At 47.7% G+C, this 23,018-nt stretch overlaps 1 protein-coding gene across 1 annotated transcript; it reads left to right on the plus strand.

The window, feature by feature from the left end:
* The first annotated feature begins 17,783 nt into the window (after positions 1-17,783).
* Positions 17,784-18,965, plus strand: SPN (sialophorin). Its single transcript, XM_065893182.1, has one exon. The coding sequence runs from the start codon at positions 17,784-17,786 to the stop codon at positions 18,963-18,965; it is 1,182 nt and encodes a 393-aa protein (XP_065749254.1).
* Positions 18,966-23,018: the final 4,053 nt, after the last annotated feature.

The following is a 23,018-nucleotide window of genomic DNA, read 5'->3' on the forward strand; positions in this document are numbered from 1 at the left end:
TTAATGGTCAGCCAATTATTGGATGGAGGTTGTACTCAGTTACTTTGCATCAGTGAGAATTCTGTCTCTGCCAATGGATCTGTGTGTGGGTAGGAGAGCACAAAGTTCCCGTTGTTTTCAAGTTGGCCCCAGCCTTACTTTCCACTGAGCCCTTCTGAGTCTTCTCTGTACATGTAGCCCCAGGGTTAGCCAAGCGTGTAAGGGTGGAGCGGGCCCTCTGCCCTCTGCGGCAAATGCACACAGCCTCAGCTAGGAGTATGCTTGCCTCGTCCACAGCCACAGCGTCAGGCTCTTCACTTGCATGCCACACATTTAGCTACTTATATCGGCAACGTCGCTTGGCATGGGCATTGTCTGGGTCTCTAAGTCCAATGAGTCCCCTTCAGCAGTGAAGCTGCTGGTCCTCAAGACCTGCCCCACCTTGGCAGAACCTATCAAGCTGGGAAGGGGGCACGATGGAGCAACCCCAAGCAAGAACACCACAGACTCTCACTGTTCTAACTCAGAGTTGAGCAGTTTTCAACCCAATTTGCTTCTTGGATTGGGGTATGCCTTTGGTCGATCTCAGAGCCCTGAAGTAGCTGTTTTGTCTAGTTTGCCCAGATTTACAGTTACTTTTGGAGAGAGGATTTGCTGACTTCCTCACTCAACCATAGGTGGAAATCTCCTCCTTATTTTGGGGCAGGGGTAGCTGTGCCACACAGCATGCGGGATCTTAGTTCCCTGAACGAACCCGTGCCCCCTGCAGTAGAAGTGCGGAGTCCTAACCACTGGACCACCGGGAATTCCCTGAAATCTCCTCCTTTAAATATTTTGAACTTTGTTGTGGTAAACAGTTATGTTACTTGGCCAAGCAGTTCCGGGGAGTCTTAATGCCTTGGAAACAGTTTGATTCTTTCAAGACTTGCTTTTACAATTTGTTAGGACCAGAATAGCCTTTAGTCTAGGGTTAATTTGGCCCCCATGCTGAGGCAATGCCCTTCTGAATCCTCTACCAGATGCCCATGTGTTTGGAGGTCTTTTCACTCTCCCCAGTGGGACCAGCAGCTACTCCCACTCCGCATGAGCCCTGGGGATTTTTTTCCCCTGCTCAGTACTCAGCTGAAGTCTCATGGCAACCCTCTGCCAGGGTCCAGGGTTCCCTCCTGGTGCAGTTTCCCCCTTCATTACTCTGCCCTGTGAATTCTGATGGCCATGGCCTCCGCAAATTCTCAATGTCTCCTCCTCAACTCAGGGAGACTGCTGGAGTCTATTTGGGTTCTCTCTTCCTGTGCTTCCTGGGAATTCTCTCCCAGAGAAGAATAAACTAGGGCACAGAGCTCATCATCCTGCACTGCCTGTTGTCCAGTGTCTGAAAATCCTAGATTTGGGGTGGTTTTTTACTTGTTTAAGATAGGTAAGTATATCCAGCCCCCACTACTCCATTGTGGTCAGAGCCCCGGTCAGGCTCTCTTATTACCCTGTGCTGCACCCCAGCCCAGCCCCACCTTGTGCCCCAGTATCAGTGGCAGAAGAGGCAGTAAACGGCAGCTCCTGGTTTTCTACAAATGTCTCCAAAGTTCTCCATGGAAGTCAGCAGGAGGGCCCATTCTCTGTGTTCATGAGCACCCATGCAATGTGGGTGAGAGGCAAGCATGGGGGAGCAGGGTGGTGGAAGGACCCGGGCCTTGAATGTCATGGCCATGGGCTTTTTACTGAATTCAGGTAAGGCTGCTCATTGCTCAAGAGTCCAATACTTAGAGACAAGTGTTGTGTAAAAGGAAAGATAGCTTTATTGAGGAAGCCAACAATCCTGGGGAGAAGGTGGACTCATGTCCCAAAGAACCACTTCCCATTCCCCAAGTTTTGCTTGGAGATTATATAGGGAAATGAGGAAGGGGCTACATGCTGAGGAGAGGGTTGCAGGGTGCATGATCGGTTCGTGGACATTTTTCTGATTTGTTGGTGGTGAGGTAACCGGGAGTCAACATCATCAACCTTCTGCTTCCAACCGGTCTGGGGTCAAAGTTCTTGGGGCAATATACAGTTAACTTCTTCCACCTGGTATCTGCAAAAGAGCTCAAAATATTATCTATAGCCCTTGAGGAGGAACTAAATGTCCTTGACTTTGTTTAATGCCTAAACTATTATTATTTTGTCTTGCTTGACTATTTTCCTTTGTTTCTGCATTTTCTCATTTCTCTGACTAACTTTATTCTTTGGAGCTTGGGGAAGGCCAGAAGGCTAAAGTTTTTCTATAGGAAAAAGGCAGGCACAGGATGGGCAAGGGGCGGGGAGCTGTCCTGGGAGGGCCCCATAGGGTCCTGCTCAGTTACAGGCTCCCTGCGGTCCTTCTGCCACCAACTATTCTGGGATTCATGAGGAGGCAGGACATGTAGCATCTACCTGAAACCCACAGGAGGTTTGTCTTCTGGGGAGCAGACTTTGCTCTGAAGTTGTCTTGGTGATAATAATAATAGCCTACATTCATTAAGTACTAATAATGTGCATTTAGGCACTAGGCTTAATTGTACATACATTAGTCCTCATGATAACACAGGGGCAGGGTGTACTATTGCTCTTCAGGTGTGCAAACCTATCAGTAGCAGGAATGTGGGCCCTTCTGGAGTTTCCTGAAGGAGTAGCCAGAGTGCCTTCTGTGGGGGTTACTGGAGGGATTTCTTGGGCCAGTGGCTCTTTTTGGCCACGCCGTGCAGCATGCAGGATCTTATTTCCCCAGCCAGGGATCAAACCCGCACCCTCCTGCAGTGGAAGCATGGAGTCTCAACCACTGGACCACCAGGGAAGTCCTGGGCCAGTGGCTCTTTACGTAGAGGTACAGAACTATTCCAGTATCTTAACAATTGGAGAGCTGCACCAGTGTGTGCCGACTCAACTTTTGTGGGGACTCTCAGGAAGACACTGGTGTTTGCAAGTTCTAACACGAGCAGTAAATGGCAGGGCACCAGCATGACACTGCCTGGGGTGTCATTACTGTCAAGGCTGCCTGTGGATCCCAAGCCTGCCACAGAATAGGAAGCTTGGCAGGTTTGTTATCGCCTGTCCTAACAAGGCCCTCAGGCCTGTGTTTACTGCTCACAGCACATCCCCCGCCCCACATGCCAGTCAGAGTGAGTTGCTTCCAGCAACTTCTACACCACAGGCTCCTTATTGCCTCCAGGCCTTTGCTAAAGCTCTTACCTCTTCTTGGAGTTCTCTACCCTCTTCTCTCTGCCTGGTTCACTTCTACTATTCATCCTTCAGGTACAGTGAATGTATCACTTCCTCCAGGACGCCTTCCTTGACCCTCAGGTTTGAGTAGCAGCTTCTGTTATGTGGTCTCATAGGCCTGTGCTTTCCCTTCGTAACTCTTGTCAATGGCTGCAGTAAGTTCCATGAGAGCCAGAAACCCTGCAGAGCCCGTGTACCTCCAGCACTGAGTGCCATGCCTGGCACACAGTAGGTGCTCAATAAATATTCATTGAAAAGGGTTTTGAAGAGTGGTCTGAGATGGAGGCCAGGCCGGCTTATAACCCAACAGTCTCAGCAGATAGATAACAGCCCAAGGGAGGAAACTGAGACCTGGGGTCCAAGGGACCATGAAAAATTGAGAATTGGGATTTTGTTTATCCATGCGTTAGTTGATGGACATGTAGGTTGTTTCCACTTTTTGGCAATTAGAAATAATGCACATTGTGAACAAGTTTTTGCATATGTATAAGTTTTTATGTTTTCAGTTCTCTTGGGCATATACCCAAAAGTGGGGTTGTTGGGTCATATGGTTATAAACGTTTAGTATGTAAAGGAACTGCCAAATTTTTCCAAGGTGGCTGCACTGTTGCATGTTCCTGCCCTCAGTGTATGAGGGTTAAACATTATGTCTTCTTTTTTTTTAGGAATTCATTTATTGGACTTCCCAGATGGTGCAGTGGTTAAGAATCCACCTGCCAGTGCAGGGGACATGGGTTCGAGCCCTGGTCCGGGAGGATCCCACATGCCACAGAGCAACTGAGCCCATGCGCCACAACTACTGAGCCCGCACGCCTAGAGCCCATGCTCTTCAGCAAGAGAATCCACCGCAATGAGAAGGCCGCGCACCACAGCGAAGAGTAGCTTCTCCTCACAACAACTAGAGAAAGCCCGCGTGCAGCAACGAAGACACAACAGAGCCAAAAATAAATAAATTAATAAATTAAATTTTAAAAGAAAGTACATATGCCAAAAAAAAAAAAAAGAATTTATTTATTTATTTGGTCGTGCCACGCAGCATGTGGGACCTTAGCTCCCTGACCAGGGATCGAACCCATGCCCCCTGCAGTGGAAGTGTGGATTCTAAACCACTGAACCACCACGTAAGTCCCTAAACATTATGTCTTGAATACCTGTTAGGATAGTTGAAAACAAATGACAGTTTCAACTGGATTCCCAAATATATAAACCAGATAAAAGTGCCTTGGGGGCTTCCCTGGTGGTGCAGTGGTTAAGAATCCACTTGCCAATGCAGGGGACACAGGTTCGAGCCCTGGTCCGGGAAGATCTCACATGCCATGGAGCAACTAAGCCCACGAGCCACAAATACTGAGCCTGCACTCTAGAGCCCACGAGCCACAACTACTGAGCCCACGTGCTGCAACTACTGAAGCCCACGCCTAGAGCCCGTGCTCCACAAGAGAAGCCACCGCAATGAGAAGCCCGAGCACCAAAACGAAGAGTAGCCCCCGCTCGCCACAACCAGAGAAAGCCCACGTGCAGCAACAAAGACCCAACGCTGCCAAAGAAAGGAACCTACAAAGGATGTTGCCCCCAAGGACTAAAGGAGCAGAGGAAGAAATAGTGTCGCTGAACCCCAGTGAAAGCTGGAGACATAGAGGAGGAGGTAAAATTCTGATCATCAATTTCAGTGTGTGTGTGTGTGTGTGTGTGTGTGTGTGTGTGTGTGTGTGTGGTTTGGGGAGCTCCATACCAGAAACGGGGACAAAGGTCAAATGTATATTTCTTATTGCAAATCACAATATCACAGGAGGCCAACTCACAGATGCTATAGACATGGGTAGGGAGATAAAGCCACTGCCAGAGGCGTGATCCAGAGCAGGGAAGAAATGTCTTGACTCTCTTCACTCTTCCTCTGATCTCCAGGCTGTCCTACCTTTAGCTGAACCCAAGTGGGAGCCAGAGGGCAAGGGAGCCTCCAGGGCAGAGAGCAGGGCAGAGAAGGGATCCAGGGAGGGCAGCTGTCAACCAGCCCAGGGTGACAAGCCCCAAAGCACCACCTCTGAACCCCAGGGTGGAACTCTGTCCTAGGTGGGACAAGTCAAACTGAATAAATTCCTGGGGTAGGGGCAGAAGGGAACCCTTGGAAGTCATATGGCTTCCATATTCTTAATGGCTGAGGCATGAGATGAAAAATAAATTAAACTCTGTGCCAGGGCTTGCCGTAAGCTGTGACCTCACTGATATTTTCTTGTTTAACCTTATAACAGTCCTGGAGAGATGAGCACCATTACCTTTAATTTAGGATTGGGATAAGGGCAAGTAGTTGGTGACAACTATTGGTGAGATTTTTCCAGACTGGAGGAAGGCGGCAGGGGTGTAATACTGAGTACTCCACTAATTGTTCTGGGGCTGGGATGGATCCAAAATCATGTCTTAATGTTCAATATCTCCAACTTTCATAATCTAGTATTTTGAGTCCTATCACCTCCGGCTTTGCAAAGCACACAGATCTGCCCTGTCTCCGTGTGTAGGAATCCCATCAGACGTCCAGGCCCAACCCTGGACTCCTGATTCTCTAGCTGTTTTCAAAGCTCAGCTGAGAAACAACCGAGGGCTTTGGAACCTGAATGAACACCAGTTAAATCCTCTAAGTGTTCTAAATTATAGCCCTGGCTCAAATTAGATCAAAAGAAGCTTATATAGACGACTCTAAAGGAGTATTGAAAGATTCGAACTAGGAGCTGGGTTTGAATTCAGATTCTACCCCCTTACTAGCCGTGTGATCTTGGGCAAGTCACTTAAACTCTCTGAGCCACCACGGCCCTCTCTGTAACTGCAGTAACACCGATCTCACATGTCAGTTCTGGTCCTCTTCTGTTAATCAACACTCACTCTTGAGGTGAGCTCATCCAGACTCACAGCTTTAAACACCAACCAGATGCTGATGGCCCCCAAATTTACACCTTCAATGTGGGTCTCTTCTGGGAGTTCCTCACTTGCTCCTAGAGAATTGCTTACTTGAAACCTCCACTTGGGTGTCTAATAGGCATATCAAACTTAGCATGTTTGATCAATGCTATATCTTTTCCCCCAAACCTGCTCCATCCCCAGCCTTTCCATATCAGAAAACGACAATTTGGTTCTTACAGTTAGGCCAGAAACCTTGGTGCTGTCAGATCCCCTCTCACACCCCCATATCCAATGTGTTAAGAAATCCCATTGGTTCTACCTCAGATGATAGTCAGCGGCTGACCACTTCCCTCTCATCGCCCATCATCCTGGTTCCCTAACCCTTAACTTTATAAGTGAGTGTCAGGAAAACACTGACTCCTCTGAGGAACTACTGTGTTTCTTCCTCTTTGACTAGGAAAACTCATCATGTAAATTGTCCCTTTAAGGGCCGCCCCAGGAAGCTCATAGTCAAATGTGAAGTGGGTTACTCTATTTGCTCTTTCTTAGGCTTGGATCTTTTCCTCTCACTTTTGTTAACTTCACCGGTTTTTTAAAATTTTAATTGAGATATATTGTCTTATAGCATGATATTAGTTTGAGGTGTACAACATAATGATTTGATATTTGTATATTTTGCAAAATCATCACCACACTAAGTCTAGTTAACATCCATCACCACACATAGTTTTGTCTCTTGTGATAAGAAACTTTTAAGATTTACTCAGCAACCTTTAAAAAGGCGACACAATATTATGAGCTGTAGTCATCATGCTGTATATTATATTCCCAGGACTTATTTATTTTATAACTGGAAGCTTGTATCTTTGACCCCCTTCACCCATTTCACCCACCCCTGACACCCCCGCCTCTGGCAACCACCAATCTGTTCTCTGTATCTATGAGGTTTTTTGTTTGTTTTTTATTTTTAAGATTCCACATATAAGTGAGATCATCCAGTATTTGTGTTTCTCTATGTTTCACTTAGCATAATGCCCTCAAGGTCCATCACTGTTGTCACAATGGCAAGATTTCCTTGTTTTTTAATGGCTTAATAATCTTCCTGTATATAAGTATATACATCTCTCTTCCTCTCTCTCTCTCTCTCTCTCTCTCTCTCTCTCTCTATATATATATATATATATATATATATACATATATATGTATATGACACTTAGGTTGCATCAATGTCTTGGCTATTATAAATAATATTGCAATGAACATGAGGGTACAATGTATCTTTTTGAGTTAGTGTTTTCATTTCCTTTGGGTAAATACCCAGCAGTGGAATTGCTGGATCATATGGTAGTTCTATTTTTAATTGTTTGAGGAACCTCCATACTGTTTTCTATACTAGCTGCAACAGTTTATATTTCCATCAATGGTGCGCAAGGGTTCCATTTTCTCCACATCTTTGTCAACACTTAGTTCTTGTTTTATGATAATAGCTATTCTAACAGGTATGAGGTGATATCTCATTGTGGTTTCGATTTGCATTTCCCTCATGATTAGTGACATTGAGCATCTTCTCACGTGTCTGTTGACCATCTGTATGTCTTCTTTGGGAAAAAGTATATTCAGATCCTCCACCCGTTTTAATTTTATTATTTTTTAATTTTAAAAAATATTTATTTATTTGCCTGTGCTGGGTCTTAGTTGCAGCATGAAGGATCTTTAGTTGAGGCATGTGAACGCTTAGTTGCAGCATATGGGATCTGGTTCCCTGACAAGGGATCGAACCCAGGCCCCGCTGCATTGGGAGCATGAAGTCTTAGCCACTGGACCACAAGGGAATTCCTTATTTAAAAATTTTTTTGGCCACACTCCATGGCTTGCAGGATCTTAGTTCCCCAACCGTGGATTGAACCGATGCCCCCTGCAGTGGGAGCATGAAGCCCTAACCACTGGACTGCCAGGGAATTCCCCAACTATTTTTTTTAAATTAATTAATTAATTAATTTATTTTTGGTTGCGTTGGGTCTTCATTGCTGCATGAGGGCTTTCTCTAGTTGTGGTGAGCAGGGGCTACTCTTCGTTGTGGTGTGTGAGCTTCTCATCGCGGTGGCTTCTCTTGTTGTGGAGCATGGGCTCTAGGCGCCCGGGCTTCAGTAGTTGTGGCATACAGGCTCAGTAGCTGTGGCTCGTGGGCTCAGTTGCTCTGCGGCCTGTGGGATCTTCCCAGACCAGGGCTTGAACTCGTGTCCCCTGCATTGGCAGGTGGATTCTAAACCACTGCGCCACCAGGGAAGTCCCCACAACTGATTTTTGTACATTGATTTTGTATTCTGCACTTTTATGAGCTAATAAGAGGCCCACAGAAGGGGACAGGTGGGATTCAGGGCCCACTGATCCAGCTTTCATAATGCCTCCAGGATCCCTTGCTGTTTGACTCCATTCTCTGCACCCACAACGTTGTCAGCATCCTAGGGCTGGTTCTTCTCAGAGTTGTAGGATGTGTCTTTAATCATGGCTGGTGGGAAAGAGAAGTCATTTCCCTTATTTTTTGTTTTTGTTTTAAGGAAGAACTTTTGAACCTTAATGAAGTTGCATCTCAGTGGCTAGAATGGGGTCACATTCTCTTTCCTGATCTAATCGTGGATGGAGGTGGTGGTGGTTACTTTAGATTAATTAGACTTTCTCCTGGAGCTGAAGGAGGGGGTCAGTGTCCCTGATGTGCAGTGTCCCTGATGAACAAACTAGGGTTCTGTTAGAAAGGAGGGAGGCAGGATGGATGACAGGGTTGGTTTTTCTGGGTGCTTTCTTTTCATGTTTCAGTGCTTTTTTGGATGTCTGGTATGTCTTTAACATCCGTTCATACTTTGGAGTGAGCTAATAAAAAGCTAACTGGGGTTTTAGCTACCGGAGTAGGGCTTCCCAGTTAGAAGACTGAACTTACAAATTTTTCCTTTTCTTTTTTTTTCTTTTGAGAAAAAACCCTTGGATTAGCATCAGACTTTTCATCAGCAAAATCAAGTATTCAGATCCCAAGAGAAAATGAGTCAATGACTTCTAGGTTCTAAAGAAAATATTTTTTAGCCTACCTACAATTCTATATCAAGCAAATGTGAGAATAAAATAAAGACATATTAGGGTGCAAGATTATTTAGAAAGTTTAACTTCTTCTCAGGAATGTCACTGTCTTAGGAAGTGACTTGAGGATGTGCTCCAGCAAAAATGAGGAGATAAGCCAGGAAAGAAGAGGATGAGAGGTATAGGAAACAGGGGATCTCACTTGGGAGAGAAATAACCCCAGTCCCAGCATGAAGCTGTACAGCCATAGGGAGAGGCAGGGGGACAGATAGGCCACTCAGAGCAAGCAACTAGGAAAAACAATTAGAAATTCTAGGAAAAATTAAAAGGTATATAATTAAGGGTGGGTAATCATAGTAAACTATTGGTTGTACACTGAACAACATTTATATAATCTTAAAAAGGAAATAAAATTAATAGTTTTCCATTTTTAGACTCAACCTTTGGACCAGACAGGGCTGATCCTGAATTTCTGAGATGATGGAAATATTCTACCTCTGTGTTATCTAGTATGGTAGCCATTAGCCACATGTGGTTTTTGAGCACTTGAAATGTGGTTGGCTAGTTGCTACCAAGGAGCTGAATTTTAAATTTTTTTTTTTTTTTTGCCGTGCCATGCAGCTTGAGGGATCTTAGTTCCCTGATCAGGGATTGAACCAGTGCCCCTGTAGAGGAAGCATGAAGTCCTAACTACTGGACCGCCAGGGAATTCCCTAAATCTTTCTTTTTCTTTTAATTTGAAGTATAGTTGATTTACAGTGTTGTGTTAGTTTCAGGTGTACAGCAAAGTGATTCAGATATGTATATTCTTTTAAAAATTCTTTTCCATTATAGGTTATTACAAGATATTGAGTATTGTTTCCTGTGCTATACAGTAGATCCTTGTTGTTTATCTATTTTATATGTATCAGTGTGTATCTGTTAATAAACTCCTAATTTATCCCTCCCCCATCCCTTTCCCCTTTGGTAACCATAAGTTTGTTTTCTATGTCTGTGAGTCTATTTCTGTTTTGTAAATAAGTTTATTTGTATCATTTTTTTAGATTCCACGTAAAAGTGATATCATATGATATTTGTCTTTCTCTGTCTGACTTATTTCACTTAGGATGATAACCTCTAGGTCTATCCATGTTGCTGCAAATGGTATTATTTCATTTTTTTAATGGCTGAGTAAGATTCAATTGTATACATATACCACATCTTTTTTATCCATTGAATTTTAAATCTTAATGAATTTTAATGAATTTAAATTAAAATAGTTCCACATGGTTAGTGGCTGCTGTATTGGACAGTGAAGCTCTAGACAATGCAAAGAAGAGAATGCAAGTGTTAGCTACTTTAAGCATTATGGAAGTAAATGTAGGGACTTCCCTGGTGGCGCAGTAGTTGAGGGTCCGCCTGCCAGTGCAGGGGATACGGGTTCGAGCCCTGGTTTGGGAAGATCCCACATGCTGTGGAGCAACTGAGCCCGTGCGCCACAACTGCTGAGCCCTTGCACCACAACTACTGAAGCCACGCGCCTACAATCCAGGCTCCACAGCAAGAGAAGCCACCACAGTGAGAAGCCCACACACTGCGATGAAGAGTAGCCCCTGCTTGCCTCAATTAGAGAAAGCCCACACACAGCAACGAAGACCCAACGCAGCCAAAAAAAAAACCACATTTGAGTACTTAAAAAAAAAAAATGAGGCAACAGGCCCAAATGGAGTCACTTGTGTTAAGCTGAGTCATCAAAACCAAAACTCAATACCTAACCTGATTGCCGTTTCAGCTGCTCCCAGGCATGGAATTTTGAATTAATCAGTCTGGAGCTTCTTTTTTTTTTTTTCAATTTATTTTATTTATTTATTTTTGGCTGCGTTGGGTTTTCGTTGCTGCGCATGGGCTTTCTCTAGTTGTGGAGAGCGGGGGCTACTTTTTGTTGCGGTGCGCAAGCTTATTGCGGTGACTTCTCTTGTTGAGGAGCAGGGGCTGTAGGTGTGTGGGCTTCAGTAGTTGTGGCGAACGGGCTTAGTTGTTCCGCAGCATGTGGGATCTTCCTGGGACCGGGTCTCGGACCCATGTGCCCTGCATTGGCAGGCGGATTCTTAACTACTGCACCACCAGGGAAGCCCAGTCTGGAACTTCTTGATAAACACTAGTGAGGTAATTTCCTTGAAAAGACCCTTAGCTTTCCTGACCGCTGCCTCTAAGGGAAGATGTCCTCGCCTAAAATAATCCTTTTCTTTTGCTGATCACCTCCTCATCCCACCCCACTTCTGCCTATAAAAGCCTTCCATTTGTACAGCCCCTCAGAGAGCCTTTCTACTTGCTAGGTGGGATGCTACCCAATTAATGAGTCGTTTAATAAAGCCAATTAGATCCTCAGTTGAATTGTGCTGTTTAACAGGTCGCTGGCACTGTTCCCAGAGCACACCGTGTCCTAGCTCACTGAATTCTCAGGACGAGGCTAACCCTTCTCACAGATCAGGAACCTGAGGCACAGGAAGGTGACATTTGTTGCCCAGGGTCACACACTCAGTCAGTGGCTGAGCCTGGGTCTGGCCCCAGGAAGTCTGGCCCCAGAGTTCCCTCCCTTAACCACTGTGCCGCCACACATGACAGCTGATACTGAAAATGACCATGGAGAGTTATTATACTTGCAGCAACAAAAACAACTTTAGTTACGGTTACAAAGAGCCTAAAAAGAGGGATGTAGCTGACCCGGGAAGTGGGACAGGGCCAGTGGGTCAAATGCTCTCCCATTGGAGCTAGAAACCAGTAGATTAATGGCAGGCAGGATGGATACATAAAAAAATAGCAGACTTAGCATATCGTTGAGGGATATGGACCCACCAGAAGAGCTGAGACTAAAACAAATTAAAGGGATTAAAAAATGGTTCCTTTCCAGGACCATGACTTGGGAGGGAAAGGGGAGGAGTATTACCATTCATGATAAACACTCTGTGCTTGTAATATGCGATACTTAGATAAAAATTAAGAAACCATTATGTTCAACCATAGATTAGTACGTAAACACCTCTCTGACCAGAATGAAATTCCCCGGGGCTGGGGGTGGCCAATGGCTGCCTGACTTGTCAATCCTGTTCCTAGAGAGGATTGTAGATGGGAGGAAAAGGCCCCAGGCCTTGGAGGATCAGATGGGACAACACAACGCACCTCTTTTAACATCAGCTATTGTTTATTAGGCTCTTACTAAGGGATTCCACACCCCCCTTCACACTATCTAACTTAATCCTCCCAAGAACTTTGAAAAATAGTATTATCATTCTTATTTACAGATGAAGAAACTAAGGCAAAGAGATGACATGACTGACCCAAGGCCACACAGGGGCAGGGAGGTCTGCCCCTCAGAGACCGGCAGGAGGTCAGAGCTGGAAGTCCAGACCCTAGGGAGGGAAGAAACATCTTCATGGAACATGAGTTGGTTGTCCCACTGTTGCACCTGCAGACCTCTGATGACCTCCTTCCTGGAGGTATGTGGTCTGGGTGAAGCCTTCACAGTTTCAGGCACACCCAGTGCTCGCAGTGCCCCACCCCTACCTGGTCCCTTTCTGGTCCTTGCCTTCAAGGGCACAGTTCGTTACCCGGCGCCCTCTTCTTTCTCGCAGCCAGAGAGCTCCACGTCAGCCAATAAACATCACTGAGTGCCGACTGTTTACCAGGCACTTTCAGTGGTACAGCAACCAACAGACACACACCCATGCTCTCGCGGGGCTTATGCTCCAGTGGGGGTAGAAAGACAAGACAAAATAAGCAAGTAAATGAGAAGTGCCATAGAGAGAAAGCAGAGGTGGGAGCTGGGTAGTGCAGGCCAGGGGGAAGGGGTACAATTTTAAATAGCCAGGCAAAGCCATACTAAGAAGATGACATTTGAGCCGTTTAGCTATCTGGGTGAAGAGCCTTCCAGGCACAGCTACAGATGGCACAAAGGCCCCAGGGCTCAGATTCTCCGGGGATGAGATGGAGGCCTTGGTGGCAGGAGCAGAGGGAATGAGGACAGGAGGGGAGGGTGGGTCAGACTGGGTGTGGTCTTGTGGTCCATTTTGAGCACTTGGGCTCTGAGTGGGGTAGAAGCTGTCTCAGGGTTCAGAGCAGGGGACAGATGGAATCAGATGTTTGATCTGGGTCCCACTGGCTGCTTTGTGGCTAAGAGCCTGAAGCAGGTGAGGAAAGACAGGGTTTAGGGCAGGGGGACAGCAGTGAAGGTGGGGAACAGTAGTCAGATTCCAGATCTTTTTATTTTTTAACATGTTTTTTTTTTTTTGGCCCCGCCTTACAGCTTGTGGGATCTCAGTTCCCTGACCAGGAGTGGAACCTGCGCCCTTGACAGTGAAAGTGCAGAGTCCTAACCACTGGACTGCCAGGGAATTCCCAGTATGTTCCTTTATTTTGAAAATTTTCAAACACAGAAAAGTCACAAGAACAATACAGTTAATACCCATAGACCCTTCACATGGCATCACCATTTGTTTTTTTAAACATGCCCTTTAGTTAGATGCCCGAGCACATAATAGACAGGTGATGGAATTACATTTTCAGTACGGCATCTGGATACATCAAGCCCCGGACCAGGGCTTGAACCCGGCTCCCCTGCATTGACAGGCGGATTCTTAACCACTGCGCCACCAAGGAAGCCCCCCATATTGCATTTTTAAAAAATAAATTTATTTATTCATTTATTTATTTTGGCTGTGTTGGGTCTTCGTTTCTGTGCGAGGGCTTTCTCCAGTTGCGGCGAGCAGGGACCACTCCTCATCGCGGTGCGCAGGCCTCTCACCGTCGCGGTCTCTCCCGTTGCGGAGCATAGGCTCCAGACGTGCAGGCTCAGTAGTTGTGGCTCACAGGCCCAGCTGCTCCGCAGCATGTAGGATCCTCCCGGACCGGGGCATGAACCAGTGTCCCCTGCATCGGCAGGCAGACTCTCAACCACTGCGCCACCAGGGAAGCCCTAAATTGGTCTTTTTTTTTTTTTTTTTTTTTTTTTTGCGGTACGCGGGCCTCTCACTGTTGTGGCCTCTCTCATTGCAGAGCAACAGGCTCCGGACGCGCAGGCTCAGTGGCCATGGCTCACGGGCGCAGCCGCTCCACGGCATGTGGGATCTTCCTGGACCGGGGCACGAACTCGTGTCCCCTGCATCGGCAGGCGGACTCTCAACCACTGCACCACCAGGGAAGCCCCATACTGTTTTGATTACTGTAGTTTTGTAGTATAGTGTGAAATCAGGGAACATGATACCTCTTCAGGTTCATCTTGTTCTCTCCCTGCTCCAGCCCTGGAATCAGCCATTTTCCAAAGAGCCTTGGTTCCTTTCCAAGGAGAGTGGTTTTTAGAAGCCAATATTTGGCTGTCAAGCATGGCCCCATTTTGAAGGTAGAAAGAGCAGAATTTACAGATTGGATGTAGGCTATAAGAGAAAGAGAAGTGACCAGATACCCTTCAGCTTTTTAAGACATTTCTTCTCTGGAGTCTTATTAGACCCTCCCTCAGGCTGAATCTTGCCCCTATTGAAGCAAGTATTCTATTATTTGCATTATTTATACACACGCATGTCTCTAAATGCATCATAGTTATTAAGTATCAGCTTGTGGTACTACCTGGGAGATCCTTATCCTTGGCCTCGATCCCTAAGACCAACATGGTTTTGAAGCTCATCTCTAGCACTTGCTGGTTGTCTGAGCCTCAGCAAGTCTCTTAACTGTTTTTTCTCAGTTTCTTCACCTGTAAAGTTAGGGTAATGATATGAATCTCACAGGGTTGTTGTGAACAGTGAGTGCTATGTGAATGCAATGTGCTGGGCACGCCAGCCTGGCCCATTCTAAATGCCTAGGGCACATTACTTAACCTCTCTGTACCTTGACTTCCTCACCTGTAAAATGGGCTTGCCGTGAGGAATGGCTGGAATCATGCACGGAGAATCTTTTTTTTCTGTACTTGGCCAACTGCTACTATAGAGTTTTCTAAGTATTGTTCTTCTGGGATGTCTTGAGGGCAGTGACCACCCCTTGTTCACATTTTCATCATCTCTCCCTGCACCCCAGGGTCTACGCTCTGTGCTGGTCAGGCTGTTTTCTTGAGCACTCTGGGCTAGAGCCTGGACCCATCCACATCCTCTCCACTCTCCCCAGGACTGGAGCCTGACATTGAGCCCGGGGAGCGTACAACTTTGTCAGCAGCAATTTGGTTGAAATGAAAATTTTGTCAGCAATGTGTTTTGCTTCAGTGATTTTTTTTAAAGGTTGAGAAATTGGGAATCTATATACAGTCTTTTTATTTATTTAATTTATTTATTTTCAGCTGTGTTGGGTTTTCATTGTTGCACGCGGGCTTTCTCTAGTTGTGGTGAGTGGGGCCTACTCTTCGTTGCGGTGCGCAGGCTTCTCATTGCGGTGGCTCCTCTTGTTGCGGAGCACGGGCTCTAGGTATGCTGGCTTCAGTAGTTGTGGTGCACGGGCTTTGTTGCTCCGCAGCATGTGGGATCTTCCCGGACCAGGGCTCAAACCCACGTCCCCTGCACTGACAGGTGGATTCGTATCCACTGCGCCACCAGGGAAGTCCTATATGCAGTCTTACAAATATTTTTGTTGATTTTTCTTCTTAATTAAAAAAATTTTTTTAACCTCCAATTACTTTGCAGCCAATTATTCCTACTTTTCTGTTTGCAACAGCAAAATGTTGAAACAACCTAATGTCTGACAATGAAATGTTTTCCTTCCTTCCTCCCTCCCTTTTGTTCAGTAAAAAAAAGAAAAGCAAGGAACGTTATGTATAATAAAATCTAATACTATAAAAAATACATGTGTATATGCATATATACCCTGTTACCAGGGTCTATCTGGTGGTGTCGGTACGGAGTTTTTTCACTTTATATGCTGCTGCCTGGTGGGAGAGGCAATCCACCCCAGCCCCGAGCTTCCCTGCCCACTCTTGCTGATATGCCCGCAATACAAGGTCCTGGCCGCTCTACATCCAGGCCGTTTCTCAAGGTTGTGTTTGCAGTGAGTAACGCTGAGGGATGAAGTAATGTCTCCTTTCAGGACAAAGAGCAAGCTTGCTTACCACCTACTCGAAAAGAAGGAAATTCTCCAAGCTCAGTGCTCCTCAGCTGTGGGGCAAGCCTCTCCGTGGTCACCCCTGTGGGGCTCAGGGGGGTAAGTGGAACTGAAGCAGACGGCGCTCCTGCTGAGCAATGAGTTTGCTGAGCAATGAGTAGTGGATTCCTATGTCTGTGATCCAGGAGTCTCACGTCTTTGTCAGACTAACTCGTTAGCTTGTGAGTGGGGTACAATCCCAGGCCCTGACATTGGCCTGTTTCAATCATCTATCATGTACGTGCATTATTACTTTTACAACATAAAAATCAGTTTTGATTTTTTTAAAAGAAAGGCAAAAAACCGTACACATACTGAGAGTCAAAGCTTACAAATTAAAGGAAAATAAGAAAACATCAAACACCCAAAGAAGAAAGTAAAGAATTCTCTACTCATACCTACCCAGTGAAACTTGTTAACACCTCAGTGAATAGCTTTTCAGACTGCCTTCCATGTAGATTCCCACATTTTTACTAGTCTTCTGCAAAAGTAAGATCATTGCATATACAGTGCTTAATAACCACCTTGATTTAGTCAGGCAGTCCACGACTGGGGGCCATTGTAGTGACCTACCCCTGCAAGCTTCTTGAGAAGTCAAGAGCCCACCAGGGATTTCACACAGCCTGCAAAGCCTTCCACTGCCCCAGCCAGAGTCGAGGGCTTCCTCTTGCCCTGGTACTTCCTGGGAGCTCTTGGGGCAGGAGAAGTGTTAGCCTTGGGTGCTGGCCTAACAGCTCGGGGACCACAAAGGCAAAGGAAACCACCTTCCCCTCCCATCTCCTCCTCCGCACCCCCTGGTTCTCAAGCATGCATTTCCACCACCCCTGCTCTGACACATATCCCTATCCCAGCTTCACTGCTTGCCATCCCATTTTCCAGAGGAGACCTGGGAATCCCCATTCCAGACCCCGCCCACCATCCCCACCTGCTTCAGCTGAGACCCCAGAGCCCCTGTCATCATCTCAGACCCTGAAAGAGCGAGTGATGCCTCTCTCATCACACGGCAATGTAGGAGCAGGGCGGGTGGGGCAGGATGCTGGGGTGGGTGGAGCCAGGGCCACTTCCTTTCCCCTTGAGGCCCCACCACCAGTCTTGCCCCAGCTTCAGGAATTGGAGCAGCCTGTCCCAGCCCTGTGCCCTTATCCGCTGAGCTGGTAAGTGGTGTGACCTGGTGGGGCAGGGGCTTCAGTGGACCTGGGAATGTGCCTCTGGCTTGAGAAGACCTTGATAGATAATGGGAAAAGAGGACGAGGAGGGGGTGGGCTGTTGCTGGAGCCGGGGCTGCCAACGCCCAAGGGGGCCTATGGGGTAGATTCGATGGGGGAGCTGCCAGCGTCTTGTTACTTCTGATACTAGTAAAAGCAAGGATGGAAAAAGCCGTTGAACCGCAGAGTTGGGCCCGGCAGTTGGCAGGGAAGTGGGCAGGAGGGAGGGCCTGGCTAGGTCCTGCCCCCCCGCCCCCAGCTCCTTATGTATTTTATTTCTTCAACTTCCCCACCCTCAGGTCCCAACTCCTGCTCATGCCTGTTGCTTTGGAAATGATCCTGCTTCTCTTCCTCTTTGGGAGCGTCTGGGCCCAAAACACGAGCTCAGAGTCTCCGAATGGCACAATTACTTTGCAGGAGTTGGAACCCACAGGGTCCTCTGCTTCTTTGGTCTCAAATATCTATGAGACCACAAAATTCAACTCAATGACATCTAATTTTGCAACAACCGAGGTCCCTAAGACAGATAACAGCACTGAGCACAAGATCTTCCCGCCTTCCTCAACTCCCTATACAGCCAATGAGGTTTCCTCTCCTGGGACTTCCATTGCTGCCAGCAGGGGCCCTCCTGTAAATGAGTCAATAATCTCCCAGAAAGATTCCGCCAAAACATTATCAATGCCCCTGGAAATCTCTAATGCAACCAGTATACCTGCTGTCCCAGTAGTGAAATCTGCAGGATTCCACACTACGACTGGTGAAACCGTGGCAACTAGCCCTCTGGAGACCTCCAGTGGGACCAGTGGACCCCCTGTCACCACAGCAATTAGCTCTCTGAAGACCTCCAATGTGACCAGCGGACCCCCTGTCATCATGGAAACTAGCTCTCTAAAGACCTCCAAGGAGACCAGTGGACTTCCTGTCACCATGGCAACTACGTCTCTGAAGACCCCCCTGGGGACCAGTGGCTCCCCCACCTTTGGAGTAAAAATATCCAGCCCAACGTCCTCCACAAGCAGTAGGTCCTCCCCAAATTCAGGTTGGGAGACAAATGGCACCTTGCTGGTAGCTGTGCTTGTGGCCCTGCTGGTGCTCATTTTCCTCATGGCACTACTTCTGCTGTGGCGCCAGCGGCAGAAGCGGAAGACGGGAGTAGTGACACTCAACAGGAGTGGAAAACACAACGGCGTGGCAAATGCCTGGGCTGGGGTAGCCCAGGTGTCTCATGAGGAGGCCGCGACAATAACAGAGGGAGTGTCTGGGGGTAACAATGACTCTGGGGCCCCCCAGGGGGAGGGGTCTGGCCAGCGGCCCACACTTACCACTTTCTTTGGTAGACGGAAGTCTCGCCAGGGCTCCGTGGCGCTGGAGGAGCTGAAGCCTGGGCCATCCCCCAGCCTAAAGGGGGAGGAAGAGCCACTCGTGGGCAGCAAGGATGAGGCTGTGGAGACCTCTACTTCTGATGGGCCAGAAGAGAGAGATGTGGAGGCCCCTTAACGTTTGAGAGTAATAAGACTGGAGCTCAGAATCGTTCCCGCTTTCATCACCTTCCCTCCTGTCATCACATCCAGCCTCATCATCACCCAGCATTTTCACCCAGCACCCTTTGGATTTTCATCCAGCATCTTCACCCTGAATCATCATTCAGCTCTTCTAGCCAGCAGCCCATGCAGCACCCACATCCAGCACGTAGATCAGGGCTGACACCCACTGAACCCTTGTAGACTGAATGAACGAACTTTCCTCATCAACCCCTACTTCTCCCCATCACATTTTTTCCACATTTCTGTCCTTGAAACCAGCTGCTGAGTCTCCGTAAAGGCCAAACTTCCTTGACTTACGATTTCTCAGAGGATTCCCCAGGAATACCAGAGTCTGGGAAGAAGAGAAAATGGCAACCCAGCAAACTCCCACCTTAGGATTACTCTGGAAAGTACATTTGGCCCCATGGATTAGGACAGTCCTACCGGCTCAGCCCATGAACTGCCTTTAACTCCATGCCCCAGTGCTCTGTGCTAGGCCAGCCTGGAGCATGGGCTGGGTGGTGTCACCCAGCTGTGGTCTCAGGTGCGTCTGAGACGGCCCCTGGACCCTAGGCTGGCTCACGGTCCCAGCCACCGCATTTTCCCCCAACTCTGGACTGAGGCAGCCAGAGGCTTCAGCTGTTTCTCCTCGCAAGAGCAGAGGTGAGAAGAGTTTCTGGGCAGATGTAGTTCTTAGAAGTCTCGGCACCTGCGTGGGTCCACTCATGCATGCAGTTTGTGTGCAAGAGGCGAGGACTTGGTGATGCTTGTGAAGGGCAGTGGCTAGTACAGTTGGGTGAGGGAGGGGGCAGGAAGGGCTGCAGAGGCTGAGGAGATGCCGCCCTCAGGAGGTGCTGAGAACATAGGCACCCTCGTCTTTGCTCCGATGGGGTGGAGGTGGAAGATTTAATTCCGTCTGTGGCAGGGCTTGACAGAAAGACTGCATGTGTGACCAAGTGTGGTTCTTCAGCTCAGCCGCTATGTCCCTTCCTCAAACCCCCCCCCCTCCCCCCACCCTCCACCCCCCCCTCCCCAGTGCACACACGAGAGTCCCAGGTCATGCTGATGCTGTTACAAGTTTAATGTGTTTGTCTGTATCCCCTCTTCCATTCTACAAGGAGGGTCAGTGAGAGAGTGAGCTGTGACAGGCCTCCAGAACCAGGGGCATCCCTGTGGCTCTGGGATGGAGAGGAGGGGACAAGACCCAACTGTGCTATCTCTGAGACCAGCCCAGGCCAGAACCCAGGGCACCGCATGAACCAGAGGCCGTTGGTATTTCCCCAGGGCAAAGAGGAAATTTGCAAAGAGGAAGTTGTTGGGTCAGAGGAGCAGTGGATGAGAGCAGACACATTGACCTACAAAAGGAGAGGCCACGGGACTCCATGAGAGCGTGACTGCCAGGTGGTTTGGATTGGAGGGGACACCAGAGGCTGGGAAAGGGCCCCCAGGTGGGTCAGTTCATGGGGGTGTGGAAGAGGGATGAGGAGAGAAGCGGCAGAAAGTGGCCACGGATCCGCCTGGAGTTCTGCCACCCATGCCTGGGCGAGCTGGGGTGGAAATCCAGCCTTCACCACGCAAACTTGGGCGCCTTTTCTTTTTCTTTCTTGGACGTGCCACACAGGCACAAGGGGTCTTAGTTCCCCAACCAGGGATCGAACCTGCACACCCCCCTCTCACCCCGGCCAAAATAAATAAATAATAAAATATTGAAAATACTAATTTTGTCCTGACAGTAAAACAACATTTTTCTTCTTTTGCAAAACTACCAGCACATTCTAGTTTCTTAAATAACGGGATTCTCGGGCTTCCCTGGTGGCGCAGTGGTTGAAAGTCCGCCTGCCGATGCAGGGGATGTGGGTTCATGCCCCAGTCCGGGAAGATCCCACATGCCGCAGAGCGGCTAGGCCTGTGAGCCATGGCCGCTGAGCCTGCGCGTCCGGAGCCTGTGCTCCACAACGGGAGAGGCCGCAACAGTGAGAGGCCCGCGTACCGCAAAAACAAACAAACAAACAAACAAAAAACACAGGATTTTCTCTCACACACAACCATATACAGTGTATTATTCTTCATCTTATATTTTAAAATGCATGTTTCTATTTTATTTTCAATAGTACACATTAAGATCATGGTTACAAATACAGCTTTGTCATCCAGTGCAAACTCCAGATGGAAGAAGGATTTGGATGGGGATGGTCTTGAGAAGTCTATTAATGTAATTCACTTTTGCAGACAGGAAAAGGGCCTCCGAGCATGGTTCTATGGACATTTCATTTCTGAAAATGGACATTTACGCCTCATTTTCCTCTGCATCCGTATTTCTGCTCCTGTTCTGGGGAGGTTGGATGTCGAGCCATTAGCCATCAGAAAACCCAGGGTATTTTGGAGACCAGCTACATGTCCCCAGCAATGAGCTGCCAATGGGTGCCTGTGTGCCTTAGCCCCTTGGGGTGCTTAGCATCTGCCTGCCCAGCTAGTGGCTTCAGGACAGCCTAGCTGGACCATGCCCCAGATCCCCAAAGCTGCCGGCCATGGAAAGGGCCACAAGCTCACTCCTGCGTTTGCGCATGCTCTGCCAGAAGCCTGCGCACCCCCGTCCTGTCCCACCACACACACGTCTTGACTTCCCGCCAAACTCCTCTCAACCATCAAGATGTAGTTCAAATGTCACTGCCTTTGCGAAGCCGCCCCTGCTGCCTCCATCCCAAACAGATAGAGTATTTCTCTTGCAGCACCTTGCGTGACAGTACAAACAACTGGACTGTAATCCTGTGAAGGTGTCCCCCATTCATTGGGGTGTAGCCCCTTCAAGTCCACCTGTCATCTTTGTGGCTCCAGAGGCCAGAGCCTGGCATGTCTACCGAATATATGTTTACTGAATGGAGAGGTGAATGGATTAATGAATGAGCAAACAATGGTTTTCAGGTAAACCATGGCAAGGTCAGATCTGTCCTTTGAATGAAACTGGCATCCAGGAGCATGGCCTGAGGCAGTGGGACCTGAGACGGGAGCATTAGTCTAGGTGAAGTTAGATAGAGTGGGAGTCTGGCCTAAGGTGAAAGAAGAGGTCAGGTTTGAAATATATTTATTCAGAGAATAAGGTTTTTAGAACGAATTGACTATTGAGGTGATGGGGGAAGAATGAGGTTAGACTCTTAAAGTTTCTGTCTTGGAAAATGGAGGAGATGCTGACATCACTATGTGGAAATGCAAAGAGGTGAGCAGTTTGGGGGGAAAACATGAGTATTTATTTATTTATTTTTTATTTATATTTTGGCCACACCACGCACTTTGTGGGATCTTAGTTCCCCGACCAGGGATTGAATCTGGGCCACAGCAGTGAAAACGCTGAATCCTAGCTACCCGACAACCAGGGAACTCCCCATGAGGGGTGTTAGAAGTAGAGGCCTGGAAGTTGCAAGGGAAGTCAGAGCTGGAGATATAGATTAAGGAGTTATCTGATGTTAGATAGCAATTTAAATAACGGCATTGGTGGATAAATGCGTAAACTGTGTAGAATGAGAAAAGGAGAGAGCTGTGGAGAGAAGCTTCATGTGTTAGTCAGGGCAGGCTAAGTGCTGTAACAAACAACCCCCAAGTCTCAGGGGTAGAACTCAAGAGAAGCTTTTTCCTTGCTTATGTAACAATTTAATGTTGGCATTTGGAGGGTGACCTTCCATGAGGTCATTCAGGGACCCAGACTCCTTCCATCTTGTGGCTCTGTCATTCCCAGGGCAGATCATGGGAAGACTAGAGCGACACGCATCACTTTTGCTCACATTCCATTGGACAGAATTCAGTCATATGGTGGCCTCCATGCAAAGGAGGCTGGGAAATGTAGTTTAGCTTGTGCCCAAGAGGAAAAGAGGAACAGTCCCGCCACACTGAGGGGACACCACAGTCTGAGGGCTGCCTGTAGGAAGAAGGACCTGTAGGAAGCAGAAAAGAGCCTTTAGGAGAGAAACCAGGAGAAAATGACATCTGGAGGGGAAAAAGGGAGAAATAGTTTGGAGAAGGGCTGTCAGGAGCT

Source organism: Phocoena phocoena, chromosome 15, assembly GCF_963924675.1.
Source record: "Phocoena phocoena chromosome 15, mPhoPho1.1, whole genome shotgun sequence".
NCBI lineage: Eukaryota > Metazoa > Chordata > Mammalia > Artiodactyla > Phocoenidae > Phocoena > Phocoena phocoena.

What these genes read in the sequence shown, in the direction of transcription:
- SPN (XM_065893182.1), top strand. Translation starts at nt 17,784, where the DNA reads ATGCCTGTTGCTTTGGAAATGATCCTGCTTCTCTTCCTCTTTGGGAGC.